This window comes from Moschus berezovskii, chromosome 9 (assembly GCF_049115385.1).
Source record: "Moschus berezovskii isolate FMDL1 chromosome 9, NW_MosBer_1.0, whole genome shotgun sequence".
NCBI classification, from domain to species: domain Eukaryota; kingdom Metazoa; phylum Chordata; class Mammalia; order Artiodactyla; family Moschidae; genus Moschus; species Moschus berezovskii.
This window is the reverse complement of record NC_142468.1, coordinates 44,352,308-44,370,575: the sequence shown is the minus strand read 5'-3', so window position 1 is coordinate 44,370,575 and position 18,268 is coordinate 44,352,308. Positions and strand designations below refer to the sequence as shown.

The following is an 18,268-nucleotide window of genomic DNA, read 5'->3' as shown; positions in this document are numbered from 1 at the left end:
CAGCTCATACAATTCAATATAAAAAAAACAAACAACCCAATCAGAAAAAGGGCAGAAGACCTAAATAGACATTTCTCCAAAGACAACATACAAATGGCCTATAGGCACATGAGAAGATGCTCAACATCACTGAGTATTAGAGAAATGCAGATCAAAACTACATGAGGTTTCATCTCACACCTCTCAGAATGGCCATCTTCAAAAAATCTACAAATAATAAAATTTTTGAGAGGGTGTGGAGAAAAGGGGACCCTCCTATCACTGTTGGTGGGAATATAAATTGGTGTGGCCACTATGGAAAACAGTATAGAGGTTCCTTAAAAACTAAAAATAGAGCTAATGTATTATCCAGCAATTCCACTTCTGTGTATTTATTCCAAGAAAACAAAAAACTAAATAGAACATATATATACATCCTTGTGTTCATTAGGGGCTTCCCTGGTGGCTCACACAGTAAAGAATCTGCCTGTGTTGCAGGAGACACAGGTTCAATCCCTGGGTTGGGAAAATTTCCTGGAGTAGGAAATGGCAACCCACTCCAGTATTCTTGCCTGGAGCATTCCATGGACAGAGTAGCCTGGTGGGCTACAGTCCACGGGGTCACAAAGAGTTGGAGACAACTGAGCAGCTAATACTTTCTTTCTACTTCTGTGTTCATTGTGGCATTATTTACAATAGCCAAATTATGGAAGCAACCTAAATGCCCATCAATAGCTGAATGGGTAAAGAAGGTATGAGATATATATATAATGGAATATTACTCAGTCATTAAAAAACAATGAAATAATGCTATTTTTGCAGTAACGTGGGTGAACCTAAAGATTATTGTGCTAAGTTAACTCAGACAGAAAGGCAAATATGATATCATGTATGTGGAATCTAAAAAATAATATAGATCAGTTTATTTACAAATTAGAAAGACAGACATAGAAATTTACAATTAAAGGAGAAAGGGAAGGAAAAAGTAGCAGTATAGGATTAACAGATATACCCCACTATCTATTATAAAGATAAACAGTGGGTATTATATAGCACAGGGAACTACATTTAGTATCTTGTAATAGCCTATAATTGGAGAAGGCAATGGCAAGCCACTCCAGTACTCTTGCCTAGAAAATCCCATGGATGGAGGAGCCTGGTAGGCCGCAGTCCGTGGGGTCGCTAAGGGTCGGTCATGACTGAGTGACTTCATTTTCACTTTTCACTTTCACACATTGGAGAAGGAAATGGCAACCCACTCCCGTGTTCTTGCCTGGAGAATCCCAGGGATGGGGGAGCCTGGTGGGCTTCTGTCTATGGGGTCACACAGAGTCGGACACGACTGAAGTGACTTAGCAGCAGCAGCAATAGCCTATAATGGAAAAGAATCTGAAGCTGTACACCTGAAACTAATTCAGTATTATAAATCGACTGTAATGGTAACATTTTTTTAAAAAGAAAAAAAATTGCAGAGCTAGCTTCAGCCCATAAAGAAATCCTAGTAGTGTGTAGTAGAACTGAAACAACACATGAAATACCACCCTTAAAGCTCAAGATCTAATTATGTTCAGTCTGGTAACCAATTCAGATTATGATATGGTCACTGCATTGAAAGAATAAGAAAGCTAAAGAGCCAATATGAACTGTATAAAAGTGTTCTTACCATGTTTCCTTATTGTGTTTCCTCTGTTCTCATATAATTTGGTGTCTTTTTTTCTAGTTTATGTTATGATAGCAATTTTCTGCATAGCATCAGCGATGAGTCTGTACAACTGTCTTGCTGCACTAGTTCGTAAGATACAGTGTGGACAATGCACGTATGTATCTCTTGTGAGGAAGCCCATAATATTGGTTTTTGTAATTTAAAACAATAAAAGGAAAAATAGGAGCTTTGTTGTAAACCTGTGAAGTCCAATATACATGTTGCTATTTTAATTAAAAATAATTAAAATTAAATAAAATTTAAAAAAAAATAAAAAAATAAAAATCAAATTTAAAATTCACTTGCCCAGTCCCATTTTGTTTATTTTTCTCTGGTAGCAACGATGTGTTACATGGAGCCATCAAACCTCCTTCTGGCCTCCCTTGTGATTGATGGCATGTGTTTGTAGAATGGATAGCTGAGGTTTGCAGATAGCTGGACAGGAATCACCTTTGATTTAAAATGTATGTGGCCCCATAATGATGGAGACCCTGTTCTGTAATCAGCTGAGCTAGTTCCAATAAAGTTAAGCAGGTTTGAATCCACTTTGTGCCTGTCTTTTCACTGATAATAAAGTTAGCTATTTTAAAATGCAAAAATAGATAAAATTAAAAATTCACTTGCCCAGTCCCATTAGCCACGTTTCAAGTGCTAAATAACCACATGTGGCTAATGGCTGTGGTATTGGACAGCACAGATATAGAGCATTTTCATCAACAGTTCTATTGAACTGGTGAATATTTTATTATGTATCATTCATTGTAGTTAAAGTCAAGGCTTTAAAATTGAGGTTTCAAAAACTTTCTTCTCACTGTGGCAAACATTCATTTGTTACATTAAGTGAACATTGTATTTCATCTTTAGGGTAAATTAATGTATTTCAAACTGTCTTTTAGGTTTACCTGTCGTGGCAAGAGCATTGAAGTGAGACTTATTTTTCTCTCTGGACTGTGCATAGCAGTAGCTGTTGTTTGGGCTGTATTTCGAAATGAAGATAGGTATGAATACTCATTGTATTTCCTTTTAGGTTAGACTAAGGATGGGTTGTTTCATATCTTGCCTTGATAATTGTTCATTATGGATTTTTTTCCCCCCAGAACATCCTAGTCTTGAAACATGCTAAATACTAAAATAAAGAAATCTTGTGCTAATGGATTTGAGGTTGTCTAGAGAAGGAAATATAAACTAGGATTTAAACATCTAAACTGAAATAGGCTCCAAAAATACACTTGTTTATGGTATAGCCACACAGTGAAGTTCAATGCAGCTGTCAAGAATGAAGATTTCTGTGAATTGATATGCAGTGATTTCCAGGATATATTTTTAACTGAAAAAAGCCAAATATGCAAGAATATCTAGTATATGCTACCTTTCATGTGAGAAAGAAAGAAATATAAGATAATATATAGGTTTCTGTCTATTTGCAGGAAGGATAACCAGAAATAATTTTAACAGTTTATTAATAAAATTATTAAAACCCCAAAGGATTTAATGGCCCAAAATTTGGGAGGAGAGTTCATACAATTGTAGGCAGCCCCAAGTATGATAATCAGTTGGTAATTATTCATGTTAGTTGTCAATTACTGGTCGAGTTTGATATTTAGCTCTCATTTCCTTTATGCTTTAGCTATCTGGATGTATATTAACATCGTATCCTTTGTTATGAGCTACCTTTCTAAAAAAAGACATGTTAAAATCAAAGATTAAGGATAAATATGTACTTTTGTCTGATATACTTTCTTCTGAAGCAGGCTTTCAACTTTTTCCTAGTTCAGTATTATTGATTATTCTTAATTCAGTCGCTCAGTTGTGTCCGAGTCTTTGCAACCTGTGAACCGCAGCACACCAGGCCTCCCTGTCCATCACCAACTCCCGGAGTCCACTCAAACCCATGTCCATCGAGTGTATGATGCCATCCAATCATCTCATCCTCTGTCGCCCCCTTCTCCTCCTGCCCTCAAACTTTCCCAGCATCAGGGTCTTTTCCAATGAGTCAACTCTTCGCATCAGGTGGCCAAAGTATTAGAGTTTCAGCTTCAACATCAGACCTTTCAATGAACACCCAGGACTGATGTCCTTTAGGATGGGACTGGTTGGATCTCCTCGCAGTCCAAGGGACTCTCAAGAGTCTTCTCCAACACCACAGTTCAAAAGCATCAATTCTTTGGCTCTCAACTTTCTTGATAGTCCAACTCTCACATCCATACATGACCACTGGAAAAACCATAGCCGGGAGTTGGTGATGGACAGGGAGGCCTGGCGTGCTGTGATTCATGGGGTCGCGGAGAGTCGGACACGACTGAGCAACTGAACTGACTAGACAGACCTTTGTTGGCAAAGTAATGTCTCTGCTTTTTAACATGCTGTTTAGGTTGGTCATAACTTTCCTTCCAAGGAGTAAGCGTCTTTTAATTTCATGGCTGCAATCACCATCTGCAGTGATTTTGGAGCCCAGAAAAATAGTCAGCCACTGTGTCCACTGTTTCCCCATCTATCTGCCATGAAGTGATGGGACTGGATGCCATGATCTTAGTTTTCTGAATGCTGAAGTTTAAGCTAACTTTTTCACTCTCCTCTTTCACTTCATCAAGAAGCTCTTTAGTTCATCTTCACTTTCTGCCATAAGGGTGGTGTCATCTGCATATCTGAGGTTATTGATATTTCTCGCGGCAGTTTTGATTCCAGCTTCCTTCAGCCCAGCGTTTCTCATGATGTACTCTGCATATAAGTTAAAAAAGCAGGGTGTCATCTGCATATCTGAGGTTATTGATATTTCTCGCGGCAGTTTTGATTCCAGCTTCCTTCAGCCCAGCGTTTCTCATGATGTACTCTGCATATAAGTTAAAAAAGCAGGGTGACAATATACAGCCTTGACTATTCTACTCGAACAATAAAATATGGAGACTGTAACAGGTTTTTCTGTTGTTACAACTGCTACTTAATAGTTGAATAGTCAAATCATAGCAATTGAACAGTATTGCTTTAGTGATATGTTTCTTTTGAAATGTTCCACTTAAAAATAACTGAGTAAAACAATAATTTATTTTGATTTTAGGTGGGCTTGGATTTTACAGGATATCTTGGGGATTGCTTTCTGTCTGAATTTAATTAAAACACTGAAGTTACCCAACTTCAAGGTAAAGTAGACTACTTTGCTAGCTAAAGTATTGTTTTCTTTTTAAAACAACTTTATTAAGGTATAATTTACATATAATTAAATGCACCTATTTTAAATGTACAAATTATTGAAACTTTACAAATATGTAACTTTGTAACCACTCTCCCAATCAATTATAAAATATTTCTTACCTCATCAGAAGCTCTATCATGCCCTTTATCAATCAGTCCTAATCCCCATCCCAGGAAACCACTAATTTTCTACATAAAATATTTTTACTCATTCACATAGTATGCCATATTCATATAATCCGTAGAAGACTAAAATAAGGAAGAATATTTCTTTGCTTCAGTGATTCTTTTTTAAAAGAGTGGGTTGAAGCAGATAAAATTTTAGTGATTTATAGAATAAAACTACAAATAGTAATAAACATTAAATGCCTTAAAAAATAGTGTTTAAATGTATGTTACATGTTTATTTGTATTTGTAAAATAGTATCTCTTAATTTAAATATGAGAGGTTTGACCTTTAAATTTGTTTCTTTCTTCAACAGTCATGTGTGATACTTCTAGGCCTTCTCCTCCTCTATGATGTATTTTTTGTTTTCATAACACCATTCATCACAAAGGTATGATATTTTTTAAATGCATAGGAAACATACTAAATGATTAGAATCTTAAATATGTTCTTAGAGTATTTATTTTCCAGATATTTACCATTGACTGGGTTCTAATTTTCTTAAGAGAATTGTCATTGAAATTGGCCTTTTAATAGAGGATATTTTTAAGGCTTTACACCATTTTGCTTAAAAAAAAATGCCTCCTGATTGATGTAAACATGAGAATATCTATAAATTTTCTTCCTACACATTTTAAAGTAACTTTTCTTCCTATTATAAAACAATAGATATTTGCTGTAGATAATACAGACAGCAAAAAAGAATGAAAAGATGTCATTGCTTCTTTCATTTCTGTAACCCTAGTGTGAGACTAAGAAAGAGCCCAACACTGGAAGTCTAGAGACCTAAAGTGTAGATCTGTAACTTTATAACCCTGAGCTGCTAGTCACGTAGCCCTCAGTTTCCTAATCATTTGAGTGAGGGAGTATTGCTAGCATTCTATCCTCTGTTTCCATCAGTAGAATTATTTTGGTTGTTTCTGCCAGAATCCAACTTTTCTATATGAAAGAGGTCCCATCTATTCAGAATATGTGCGAAGGCCAGGGAGGGCCTGTCCTCAGGAGAAACTAGACCCAGGGGCACATACTCTTCCTTCCTGCTTCTGTCCACCTTTTCATTATCTCAGGCTGTCTTTTTCCATGAGGTTAGAATCGTAGCAACTTGAAACTCCTAGTTCATCTATTCCCAGCTATACCACTAGCTCCTCAATAAAATCATGGTGCTTAGAATAAGGGAGAGGTGCTGGGTGAGTGTGGTAGTCCTTCATTATTGGCCCAGTTTTTCTACCTTGTCCCTATTCCTATCTCATGAATGTTATTAATTATTGCTTAATTCTTCTACCTTGTCCCTATTCCTATCTCATGAATATATTACTAATTATTGCTTAATTCTTCTACTTTTCCCACTTTGAGTCTCACTTTCTAACTTTATATCATTTTTTTATCCTTTGTCACTTTCATATATTTAGTATTTTATAATGACTGCTTTTTCCCCTAGTAGTTCTTTGTTCTTTAACCTCTGCTGTCTGTGAAATATCTGCATTTCTGATATTGGCTATGATGGCATAAGACAAACATATGCAGGGGGAGCTAAAATTGCAACTAGGTAACAAATGTAGTTAACTGTCCTAAAATACTAGTACCTTTCCATGCTTTAATGGCGAACCATGTGGCTCATTGACTTAATTTGCAATGGTAACCTAAAAAAGCATAGAACTAGTATTAGGAATTATAGCAAAAGCTGTTAATTTACTAAAGCGTATTTTGAAGTTTGGTCTAAACTTGTTCTGGCTTGTGTCAATTTATTTGGTTTAAAAATGTTTCTATAAGTCACTCCATCACAGATCTCATAATGAAAATAAAGCACTCTCTCTGCAAAACCATTCCCATAGGTTAATGGGTAGTCAAACCATATGACTACCCATTTAGGCTTCTCTGGTGGCTCACACGATAAAGAATCTGCCTGCAATGCAAGAGTCCAAGGTTTGATTCCTGGGTCGGGAACATCCCCTGGAGAAGGAAATGGCAACCCACTCCAGTATTCTTGCCTGGAGAATTCCATGGGCAAGAGGAACCTGACGGGTTACAGTTCACTGGGTTGCAAAGAGTTGGACATGACTAAGTGATTAACACTTTCATATCATATGACACTTGCATTGCACAGTGAACATAAAAGCTATAACTAAACTCTTTTCTAAAAATAAAATTTCCATTATGTTTTAACACTAGTATCACTTTATAAATGCCAAACTTGTCTGCCAGCAAACTGTGTCCATTCTGTACACATAAAAATGTCAAGATTTTAAAGGTATATATGGTAATAGTAAAGGTGTCTTTGAGTCTTCTTTCTTCTGTGCTTAGGGAATTTTTCTTCTTTTTTTCCATTTTTGATCCCACTGACTAGAAATGTGACTTCTAGTAATCTGATCCAATGGAAAAGATTGACGTGTTCTTTGGAGTTCATTCTTGTAGAGTTACCTTAACACTGTCTTCTCAGTCTGGTTTGTTAGGCAAATCAAAATGAAAATCAGATAAATGATTTCTGATTTTTGTGGTTTTCACTGAAAATATCAAGAATTAAATATTAGACATTCTAAATAACTTCTTGACCCTGGTATTAGTAGATTTTTAATGAGTTGGCAGGGCAGGTAGCCATAGGAGTACAGGTAGTAAGAACCTGTCTTTTTTTTTCCTTCATCTATCACCATACTTGGTATAGTGTCTTGCAAACAGTAGTTTCTCAGGTAGATATCTTTGAATGTATGAGAGGATGTCAGTAATGGTCTTCAGTTAAATGTTTTAAATAACAATTTGAAAATGAACCAAAATAAGCTCTTTATCTGGAAATTGAATCACATCATGGGAGTTTCCTGTAAACAACTGTATTTAATATTAGTTTATTTTCATAAATTCTTGTGATTTAACCCTTCTGTAACCCAAAGCTTAACATGAGGAAAAGATTTCTGTAGCCAAGGAACTTATTCTTTTTTCTACTCAACTCAGGTATCAGTGAAATCCTCTTGAAAATAAACTCAAGTAATTTATTCTATGCTCCCCACCCACATGGAAAATAGTATAGCTAATCAATAAAATTCTCCTAAAAATTCAGCATTTGTTTATCTTCCCATGACCTGTTTGGGGCATTATTTTAAGTGTAAGATGGGTGCTCATATAGTCTTAGCTTGCTGCATTTAAATGTTTCCCCTCTCCCCAGTAGACTTTACTGTCAGGAGAGAACTTTTTAATGAATTTCTCACACAGCCCACATAAAAAGACCTTAGACATGCACAGGGAAAAAATTCTGCTAAGGTTAATGTTTTGATTGGTGCATTAAGAGCAGGCAAAGCTGAAATTGGGCGAGAGTCAGGATAGAGAAATGTTCTCAAGTTCTTTAGGGCTTGATCTTTTCAAATTTGGCTTCATTGTTATTGTGATGAGTAGACAGAAGGTTAAATGTATATTTAAATAATGTCATCAATTTATTACAAATCTGTATATAAAAAAAATTCAATATTTTCTGTCCCTGTTCATTGTTATTGCTAAAAATGACTAATGACACATAGTATATGGCATAATATAAGTAAAAGCACTTAAAATGTGTAGCCCATAGAAGAAATGCTAGATGTTAGTTGTCAGTATAAATCAGTGCTCAAACCTTCAGTTGAATAATTTTTGTGTGGCTTATCTTAAGTTTCTCTTATTTGTTGAGCTCTAATAAAGTGGAGTAGCATGCTAGGTGAAATTTTTTTTAGATAACTCCAATTTTTGCTATCTTCGGAGACCATTTTAGGGAAAAAATCAGTCTACAGATGACTTTCCATCAGCTTACGGTAGGCCATAGCCATGGCAGTAGATCATGAATGTGTGTGTGTGTCCGACTCTTTGCAACCCCAAGGACTGGGGCCCACCAGGCTCCTCTGTCCGTGGGATTTCCCAGGCAAGAATACTGGAGTGGGTTGCCATTTCCTTCTCCAGGGGATCTTGCCGACCCATGTCTCTCGAGCCTGCTGCATTGGCAGTCAGGCTCTTTACCGCTAGCGCCACCTGAGAAGCCCTAGGTCATGAATACTGGAAGATTGTTCACTTTAAGTGATTGAACAATTTCTTTTACCTTTCTTAATTTTAGAATGGTGAGAGTATCATGGTTGAACTTGCAGCTGGACCTTTTGGAAATAATGAAAAGGTAGGGGTGGCAATTAAGTACAGATGACTGCCAGTGTATTTGTGTGTCCAGTTAATAATTTTGCCTTCCTGTGTAAGTCATTGGTCATGTAGTGCATGTTAAGGTATTGTAAAGCTTTGTTTCTCACAAAATATAGCCCTTTTGTTAGTTATTCTAAATTATTAAATACCTATTGACTTGGGTTTCATCCTAGAATGATGGAAACTTGGTGGAAGCCACTGCTCAACCATCAGCTCCCCATGAGAAAGTAAGGATTGTATTTCAGATATGTTCACTGGACTTTAAATCATACCCTCTCAGACAAGACTCTTCTTTGGGGAAAAAAATCCAGATTGTAAAAAAAAAAAAAAAAATCTTTCAAGACCTGAGTCCTCTGTTTTTGGTAAAAAGAAAAGAAAAAATGTTAGATATGGGGATACTGGATTAATACTCTTAACCCTACATGTGTGTTGGGTTTTGTTTTTCCATAACTACATATCTATGTCTTTTAAGCTATACATTCAGAGTATATATATGTTTAATTTATGTTCTCTGATTTCACGCTTTCTTTCCCCTCATATTTCTAAAATGTTAATTTTAAAACATTAAGTTATTCTAACGTCAATCCTTCCCTTTCTTAAAATGTGGGTAAAGATTCCTAAGAGGTTTATTGGTGGTCTCTCTCTCTCTTTTTTTTTTTGTAATTACAGTTACCAGTAGTCATCAGGGTACCAAAACTGGCCTATTTCTCAGTAATGAGTGTGTGTCTCATGCCAGTTTCAATATTGGGTTTTGGAGACATCATTGTACCAGGTAAGCAGTTGTTTGTAACAATTTGAATGAAAATAGACTGATGATTTATAATTGTCAGATGTGCAGTATCAGATATCAAATGTTAAAAGTTACCTACTCTTTAAGTATTTCTGCTAATGCTAGAGCTGGGATCAGTGACAGGAATGGAGAAAAAGTGTTTTGATGGGTACAAGATAAAGCCCAGATAGTAACAACCAAAGTATATCTCCCATGGCTCAAAAAATGCCTTAGAAGCAGTAACTAGAAGCAATTTGACCTCTTCCCCAAGAAAGTATATCATAAATCCCCTTTAAAAGTTGAGTTTAATAATGCCAAATATATTATAATTTCTGTTACTTATGTTTTAAAACCATAGTTATTTGTTTAAATTATTTGAACTAAGCAAGGTTGTGATATAGAGGAAAATAACATAGAACAACAGCGTGTAGGGCACTATAATACCAAAAAAATACAATGTGTGGTGGAATTGATTGCCTTCTCCTAGAATGTCTGCTCTGACAGTTACTGCAGTATCTTCTTCACTAGGCTACCTATAGAATAAACTTAATCCCAGCCCAGGAATAATATAGTATTCAGTTCAGTTCAGTCGCTCAGTCGTGTCCGACTCTTTGCGACCCCATGAACCACAGAAAGCCAGGCCTCCCTGTCCATCACCAACTCCCAGAGTCCAACCAAACCCATGTCCATTGAGTCGATGATGCCATCCAACCGTCTCATCCTCTGTTGTCCCCTTCTCTTCCTGTCCTCAATCTTTCCCAGCATCAGCATCTTTTCCAATGAGTCAACTCTTCGCATGAGGTGGCCAGAGTATTGGAGTTTCAGCATCAGCATCAGTCCTTCCAATGAACACCCAGGACTGATCTCCTTTAGGAAGGACTGGTTGGATCTCCTTGCAGTCGAAGGGACTCTCAAGAGTCTTCTCCAACACCACAGTTCAAAAGCATCAATTCTTCGGTACTCAGCTTTCTTGATAGTCCAACTCTCACATCCATACATGACCACTGGAAAAACTATAGCCTTGACTAGACAGACCTTTATTGGCGAAGTAATGTCTCTGCTTTTTAATATGCTGTTTAGGTTGGTCATAACTTTCCTTCCAAGGAGCAAGTGTCTTTTAATTTCATGGCTGCAGTCACCATCTGCAGTGATATTTGAGCCCCCCAAAATAAAGTCAGCCCCTGTTTCCACTGTTTCCCCATTTATCTGCCATGAAGTGATGGGACTGGATGCCATGATCTTAGTTTTCTGAATGTTGAGCTTCAAGCCAATTTTTTCACTCTCCTCTTTCACTTTCATCAAGAGACTCTTTAGTTCTTCAATTTCTGCCATAAGGGTGGTGTCATCTGCATATCTGAGGTTATTGATATTTCTCCCGGCAATCTTGATTTCAGCTTGTGCTTCCTTCAGCCCAGCGTTTCTCATGATGTACTCTGAATATAAGTTAAATAAGCAGGATGACAAGAGATAGCCTTGACATACTCCTTTTCCTATTTGGAACCAGTCTGTTGTTCCATGACCAGTTCTAACTGTTGCTTCCTGACCTGCATACAGGTTTCTCAAGAGGCAGGTCAGGTGGTCTGGTGTGCCCATCTCTTTCAGAATTTTCCACAGTTTATTGTGTTCCACACAATCAAAGGCTTTGACATAGTCAGTAAAGCAGAAATAGATGTTTTTCTGGAACTCTCTTGCTTTTTCGATGATCCAGTGGATGTTGACAATTTGATCTCTGGTTCTGCCTTTTCTAAAACCAGCTTGAACATCTGCAAGTTCACGGTTCACGTATTGCTGAAAGCCTGACTTGGAGAATTTTAAGCATTACTTTACTAGCGTGTGAGATGAGTGCAATTGTGCGGTAGTTTGAGCATTCTTTGGCATTGCCTTTCTTTGGGATTGGAATGAAAACTGGCCTTTTCCAGTCCTGTGGCCACTACTGAGTTTTCCAAATTTGCTGGCATATTGAGTGCAGCACTTTCACAGCATCATCTTTTAGGATTTGAAATAGCTCAACTGGAATTCCATCACCTCCACTAGCTTTGTTCATAGTGATGCTTCCTAAGGCCCACTTGACTTCACATTCCAGGATGTCTGGCTCTAAGTGAGTGATCATACCATCGTGATTATCTTGGTTGTGAAGATCTTTTTTGTACAGTTCTTCTGTGTATTCTTGCCACCTCTTCTTAATATCTTCTGCTTCTGTTAGGTCCCTACTATTTATGTCCTTTATCGAGCCCATCTTTGCATGAAATGTTCCCTTGGTATCTCTAATTTTCTTGAAGAGATCTCTAGTCTTTCCCATTCTATTGTTTTCCTCTATTTCTTTGTATTGATCACTGAGGAAGACTTTCTTATTTCTCCTTGCTATTTTTTGGAACTCTACATTCAAATGGATATATCTTTCCTTTTCTCTTTGCTTTTCACTTCCCTTCTTTTCACAGCTATTTGCAAGGCCTACTCAGACAACCATTTTGCTTTTTTGCATTTCTTTTTCTTGGAAATAGTCTTGATTCCTGTCTCCTGTACAATGTCATGAACCTCCCATAGTTCATCAGGCACTCTATCTATCAGATCTAGTCCCTTAAATCTATTTCTCACTTTGACTATATAGTCGTAAGGGATTTGATTTAGGTCATACCTGAATGGTCTAGTGGTTTTCTCCACTTTCTTCAATTTCAGTCTGAATTTACCAATAAGGAGTTCATGATCTGAGCCACAGTCAGCTCCCAGTCTTGTTTTTGCTGACTATATAGAGCTTCTCCATCTTTGGCTGCAAAGAATATAATCAGTCTGATTTCGGTGTTGACCATCTGGTGATGTCCATGTGTAGAGTTTTCTCTTGTGTTGTTGGAAGAGGGTGTTTGCTATGACCAGTGCGTTCTCTTAGCAGAACCTTAGCAGAACCAAATATTAGCCTTTGGCCTGCTTCATTCTGTACTCCAAGGCCAAATTTGCCTGTTACTCCAGGTGTTTCCTAACTTCCTACTTTTGCATTCTAAAATAGTATAGAAGTAATTAATAATGTTTCTCAGTCAACTGGTAGTGTGTCCTTCCTCACTTTTCTTACTGTCCCCTTGTGTACTGATGGGCTGTGCCTAGGTAAAGAGTACTGGCTCTTCTAAAAAACCCCTGCCACTGACATAGTAAAGCTAGATAGAGAAACAAATAGTGTTGCCATGTGAGGTGCATGGCCAAGTCCAGTGTAGCAGCTCTCTTAGGCCAGTGAGTCTCCTTTCATGTAATTGATAAAGTAGGGAATGCTTTCTATTAAGTAACCTTAAAGTTCTGAATATGTTTAAACTTACCCTTCTCTTTACCAGTCCCGCACCATGTGTTATTAAAAGCACATAGCACAGAACTGGTAAAAACAATGTGCTAGCTAAGACAAATTATGTTTTCAATGGCTTAAGAAAATGTTATATTAAACATTTTCCTAAGCCATTTTCCTAAGCCATTAAAAAAAACATAATTTGTATTAGCTAGCACATTGTTTTCACCAATTCTGTGCTATGTGCTTTTAATAACACATGGTGCGGGACTGGTAAAGAGAAGGGTAAGTTTAAAGATATTCAGAACTTTAAGGTTACTTAAATATCAATAACCTCAGATATGCAGATGACACCACCCTTATGGCAGAAAGTGAAGAGGAACTAAAAAGCCTCTTGATGAAAGTGAAAGAGGAGAGTGAAAAAGTTGGCTTAAAGCTCAACATTCAGAAAACTAAGATCATGGCATCCAGTCCCATCACTTCATGGCAAATAGATAGGGAAACAGTGGAAACAGTGTCAGACTTTATTTGGGGGAGCTCCAAAATCACTGCAGATGGTGATTGTAGTCATGAAATTAAAAGACGCTTACTCCTTGGAAGGAAAGTTATGACCAACCTAAACAGCATATTAAAAAGCAGAGACATTACTTTGCCAACAAAGGTCTGTCTAGTCAAGGCTATAGTTTTTCCAGTGGTTATGTATGGATGTGAGAGTTGGACTGTGAAGAAAGCTGAGGGCTGAAGAATTGATGCTTTTGAACTGTGGTGTTGGAGAAGACTCTTGAGAGTCCCTTTGACTGCAAGGAGATCCAACCAGTCCATCCTAAAGGAGATCAGTCCTGGGTGTTCATTGGAAGGACTGATGCTGAAGCTGAAACTCCAGTACTTTGGCCACCTCATGTGAAGAGTTGACTCATTGGAAAAGACCCTGGGAGGGATTGGGGTCAAGAGGAGAAGGGGATGACAGAGGGTGAGATGACTAGATGGCATCACTGACTCGATGGACATGAGTTTGGGTAAACTTCAGGAGTTGGTGGTGGACAGGGAGGCCTGGCATGCTGCAGTTCAGGGGCTCGCAAAGAGTCGGACACGATTGAGCGGCTGAACTGAACTGAAGTTTAAAGAAATCAGCATATAAAATTTTGTCCGGAATTTGAGGTACTTTAATGTTCTAATGATGCTAAAATGAATGTTAAATACAATCCAACATGTACTTTTACCATAGTTAACAACTGAATTTGTATTGCTATTGTTATTTTAAGAATGTAATGTGAAATTTTTTTTAGGCCTGTTGATTGCATACTGTAGAAGATTTGATGTTGAGATTGGTTCTTCTATATACTATGTTTCCTCGACAATTGGTAAATTTTTGTTTTTTCTTTTTGTTATATTGAGTTGTATCATCTGTAGAAAAAGGTCTAAAAGTAACGAGTCCTGGATTCTAATTCTTCACCATTAATTAATAAGATGCTTTTTCCATCAAAAAGAAATAGTTTGCTACCTATATCACAAGGTTTTTGATGATTGAAAAGGAAATTATATATGAAAGATTCTACACATAAAAAGCTTACTAGAGCATATGGCACATAGGTAGTTGATACTAGTATAATACTAGGTTTTTAATAAATACTGTATAATATTTACATATTAATATAAATAAACTTATGGGCACAATAATACCTGGGACAGCAGAAGTAGTTGTTACTTGTCTCACTTCTTTTATGGAAAACAGACAAGAACAAGCAATAAGCCAAAAAATACTTTTCTACTTCTGAACATATCAAATATATATCTCAAAATCCATATACCAATATTCTTTATTCTTAGGTAAATGACCTGCACCAGAGCAATTTAGATACTGTTCTAGAAAGGTTTTTAATTCCACAGTGGAATTAAATCTTATAAATGATAAGTGTACATCAGCAGTTACAAAAGGGTTTTTCTAGAAATAGTTACTCTGACAGCAAGAAAGAACAGCTAAGTGAGTGAAAGGATGAAGAAAGGGGGGAAAATTATAAAGAAATAATAAAAGCAGTCAGGCCATGAAGTACGATACTCCCTGAAGGCATTAACATGTTAGCGTGCAGCACTAGTCAGTGTGATAGAATAAAGAAACATTCAGTGAAAAGACAGAAAAGACTGTAAACCAGGACAACTCAGTTAACTTCACTGGTCCTCCATTGCCTCACTTTACTTCACTATTCCTCCATTGTAACTTTGGGCAACTCACTTCACTGGTCCTCTATTGCATCATCTATAAAACGAGAAGGTGGACTGCATTATCCATAAAAGCCCTACTGGTTCCAGTTTTCTGAGATCCAATGTTCATAACGAGACCCGGAGTCATTAATAAAAGTTCACATGAAGTTTGATATGCAATTGTTGAAGACCACCAGGAAGTATATAATCAATATTAGAAAGATTCTTTCAGACAACCTTTGGTACCTGTAGGCAAGTGGAGTGCGGACAAGACAAGAGCCCCGAGCCCAAGTCACAGCGGTTTTTATAGTCTCAGGTTACATAAGCACCTATTTTTGTAGCTGGCAGAAGCTCATTGGCTAGTTCATGCGTGCACAGAAGCTCATTGGCCAGTTTATACGTGCGGGGTTTTCTCTGGGGGATTTCCCTTTTTCTTCTGATTGGCCCAATTTTGGCACCGGTGGGATTTTTCTAGGGAGGAGTTTCTTAATCTTGGCTCCACCCTATCTCCAGGAAATTGAAACTTAGGCCTAAGTAAGATCTCAGGCCTATCACGGCTACTCAGATGTTAGGGCTCCTAACAGGGCAACTTAACATCCTTAATAGTGGCAGATAGCTGAGACTTTCTTGAATCATTATCTTTATCAATGATTAAGGATTAATTATATTATTAATGATTAATTATAGTGGAAATACTAAATAGTTTCCATTTTTCAAAAGCTCTGTAGAATGTTTTTCTTGACTACTCTCTAGGAAAATAATGAAATTATGAAAAGAAGTCATAGGGCAAAAACATTCTGAGAAATATTTGAAAACCAGTACTTCAGTGAGGGAATTAAAATCCACCTTTGATAGCATAAAAATGACTGATACTTGATATTCTTGCAGCCTATGCCGTTGGCATGATTCTGACATTTGTTGTTCTGGTGCTGATGAAAAAGGGGCAACCTGCTCTCCTGTATTTAGTACCTTGCACACTTATTACTGCCTCACTTGTTGCCTGGAGACGTAAAGAAATGAAAAAGTTCTGGAAAGGTAACAGCTATCAGGTATGTGCTTATATCTTGGTTACCAAGTTGTAACAGTGCCTAACTTTGGTTGGGAACTGCTTGTATATATCAAAGCTTTATATATTTATTGTCAAACTTTTACATGCCTAAAAGTTGCCTTGAATTTATCAGAGTGTCCTAAGTGTCTTTCCACCACTACCCCCTTACTTGTTACCTGCTGCATCATCACTTCTCATCCTCACTGCAATCTGATGCCAAAATTCTGGTGACTCAAGGTATAAGTACCAAGAAGCATGGGAGGGCATCAGGGAAAATCAAAACAGCATTTCAACATGAGTTTTCAGAATCCACACAAAAGTCGACTTCATGAAAGATAAGAGCCATGTTTAAGTACTAAATTTTGATGCTGACACCACTAGCTATTTATAGTAAGAGTCCTCAGGTTTTGCAGATAAAAAGTATACTGTCTCCAGCATCTAAATGGGCCTAACCAAATGGAAGTGGGCACTCATTTCAGGTTTAAATGGATCAAGACTGCCTTTTCTGTAAAATTCCTACAACAGAGAATATCCAGATAGCAGAATCTATCATGATTGTTTCTTCATTGAAGTTAAAGCCCTTTGTTCTTTTCCTAAATGTTATCAGTATTCCTGTAAAGTTTGTTTGTTTGCATTGAAATTAAAGAGAGTTGGGAAACTCTAGCCTGTTGAGGTCAGGGTCATGGCATTGATTCCTTCATGAGGCAGTTAACTCTGCTTTGCCCTAGTACAGCAAACTATGTTCCACTATCTACTCTCATGCTTTTGTTTCAGTGATGGCATGAACAGAACTAAAGATACTTTGGGTAATCGCTGTAATTCCATTAGTAGATAAACAGTTCAAAGTTCATATCCATCTTGTGGTTGGTTCTAGTGTCATCTTTATTTAACAAGAGGTGATTCGCACATTAAGTTAGACTACTATTAACATAACTGAAAAAAGTACCAGCCTAGAATTCTTTGGGGTAAGTCTTGTAATTTCTTTGAGATTAATTCCAGTTTCTCAACTTGTATTTATACACATAGAATTAGTTTATGGCCACAAGGTCCTTGACTCAACTAATAAGGTAGCTTGTAACTTTCATGAAGATGATACTCACATGGAATGTTTTATAGATTTTTTTCAAAAGTATGTCCTACAGCACAAACTCTAATACTAGTTTTGAAAGTCATATCCTAAGAGGTGCTCTTTGTCGTCATTTAAAAAAAAATAGTTGTGTGTTTATTCATTTAGCAAATGCTTATTGAGCAGTTCTGTGAGCCAGATACTATTTTAGGTGCTGATGATAAAAGATGAGCAAGTAAGAAACAAGCCTACTCTCATGGCCTCTTGAAAGTTAGGGTCTCTTGGAGGATACAGATAGAGTCACTAACAATAAAGTGTGATGAATGTATTAGTTATGGCAGGGTACCTTGAAGACTAGAAGTGGGACACCAGTGCTTATGGTTTTGAGACAGTCAAAGGTGATGTGGGAAGGGAAGACTTCTTAAAAGAATGTTAAGTTTATGTTGAAACTTTAAGACTGAGCCTTGAGTTCCATGTTGAAAGAACCATGACTTCAAAGGCTCAGAGGGAAGAGCTTTGACAGATTTAGGAACCACATGACAGTTAGAGTGGCCATCCTATTGAATAAGAGTAGGGGAATGCAGAAAATGGAAACTGGAGAAGGAAGCAAGGGAAAGAGGCTGTATGGACTTATAAGCCACATTAAAGAGCTTGGACTGTCTCCCAAGAACACTGGAGACCGTTTAAGAGTTTTAAGAAAGCTAGAAAATGGAATTGTAGAATTGTAGAATGGAATTGTAGA

The 18,268-nt window shown here is 37.1% G+C and overlaps 1 protein-coding gene across 3 annotated transcripts in view; it reads left to right on the top strand.

The window, feature by feature from the left end:
• The window catches only part of SPPL2A (signal peptide peptidase like 2A), a 71,336-nt gene that overhangs the window by 38,816 nt on the left and 14,252 nt on the right, over nt 1-18,268 (top strand). For 2 of the 3 annotated variants that reach the window (XM_055435612.2, XM_088839604.1), the window contains exons 7-15: nt 1,700-1,796; nt 2,578-2,679; nt 4,737-4,818; nt 5,353-5,427; nt 9,103-9,159; nt 9,353-9,406; nt 9,849-9,951; nt 14,500-14,574; nt 16,301-16,461. In XM_055435612.2, coding sequence (XP_055291587.2) covers nt 1,700-1,796; nt 2,578-2,679; nt 4,737-4,818; nt 5,353-5,427; nt 9,103-9,159; nt 9,353-9,406; nt 9,849-9,951; nt 14,500-14,574; nt 16,301-16,461 — 806 coding nt within the window. The remainder of the gene's footprint in view (nt 1-1,699; nt 1,797-2,577; nt 2,680-4,736; nt 4,819-5,352; nt 5,428-9,102; nt 9,160-9,352; nt 9,407-9,848; nt 9,952-14,499; nt 14,575-16,300; nt 16,462-18,268) is intronic. The other variant, XM_055435613.2, reaches the window with a different exon arrangement.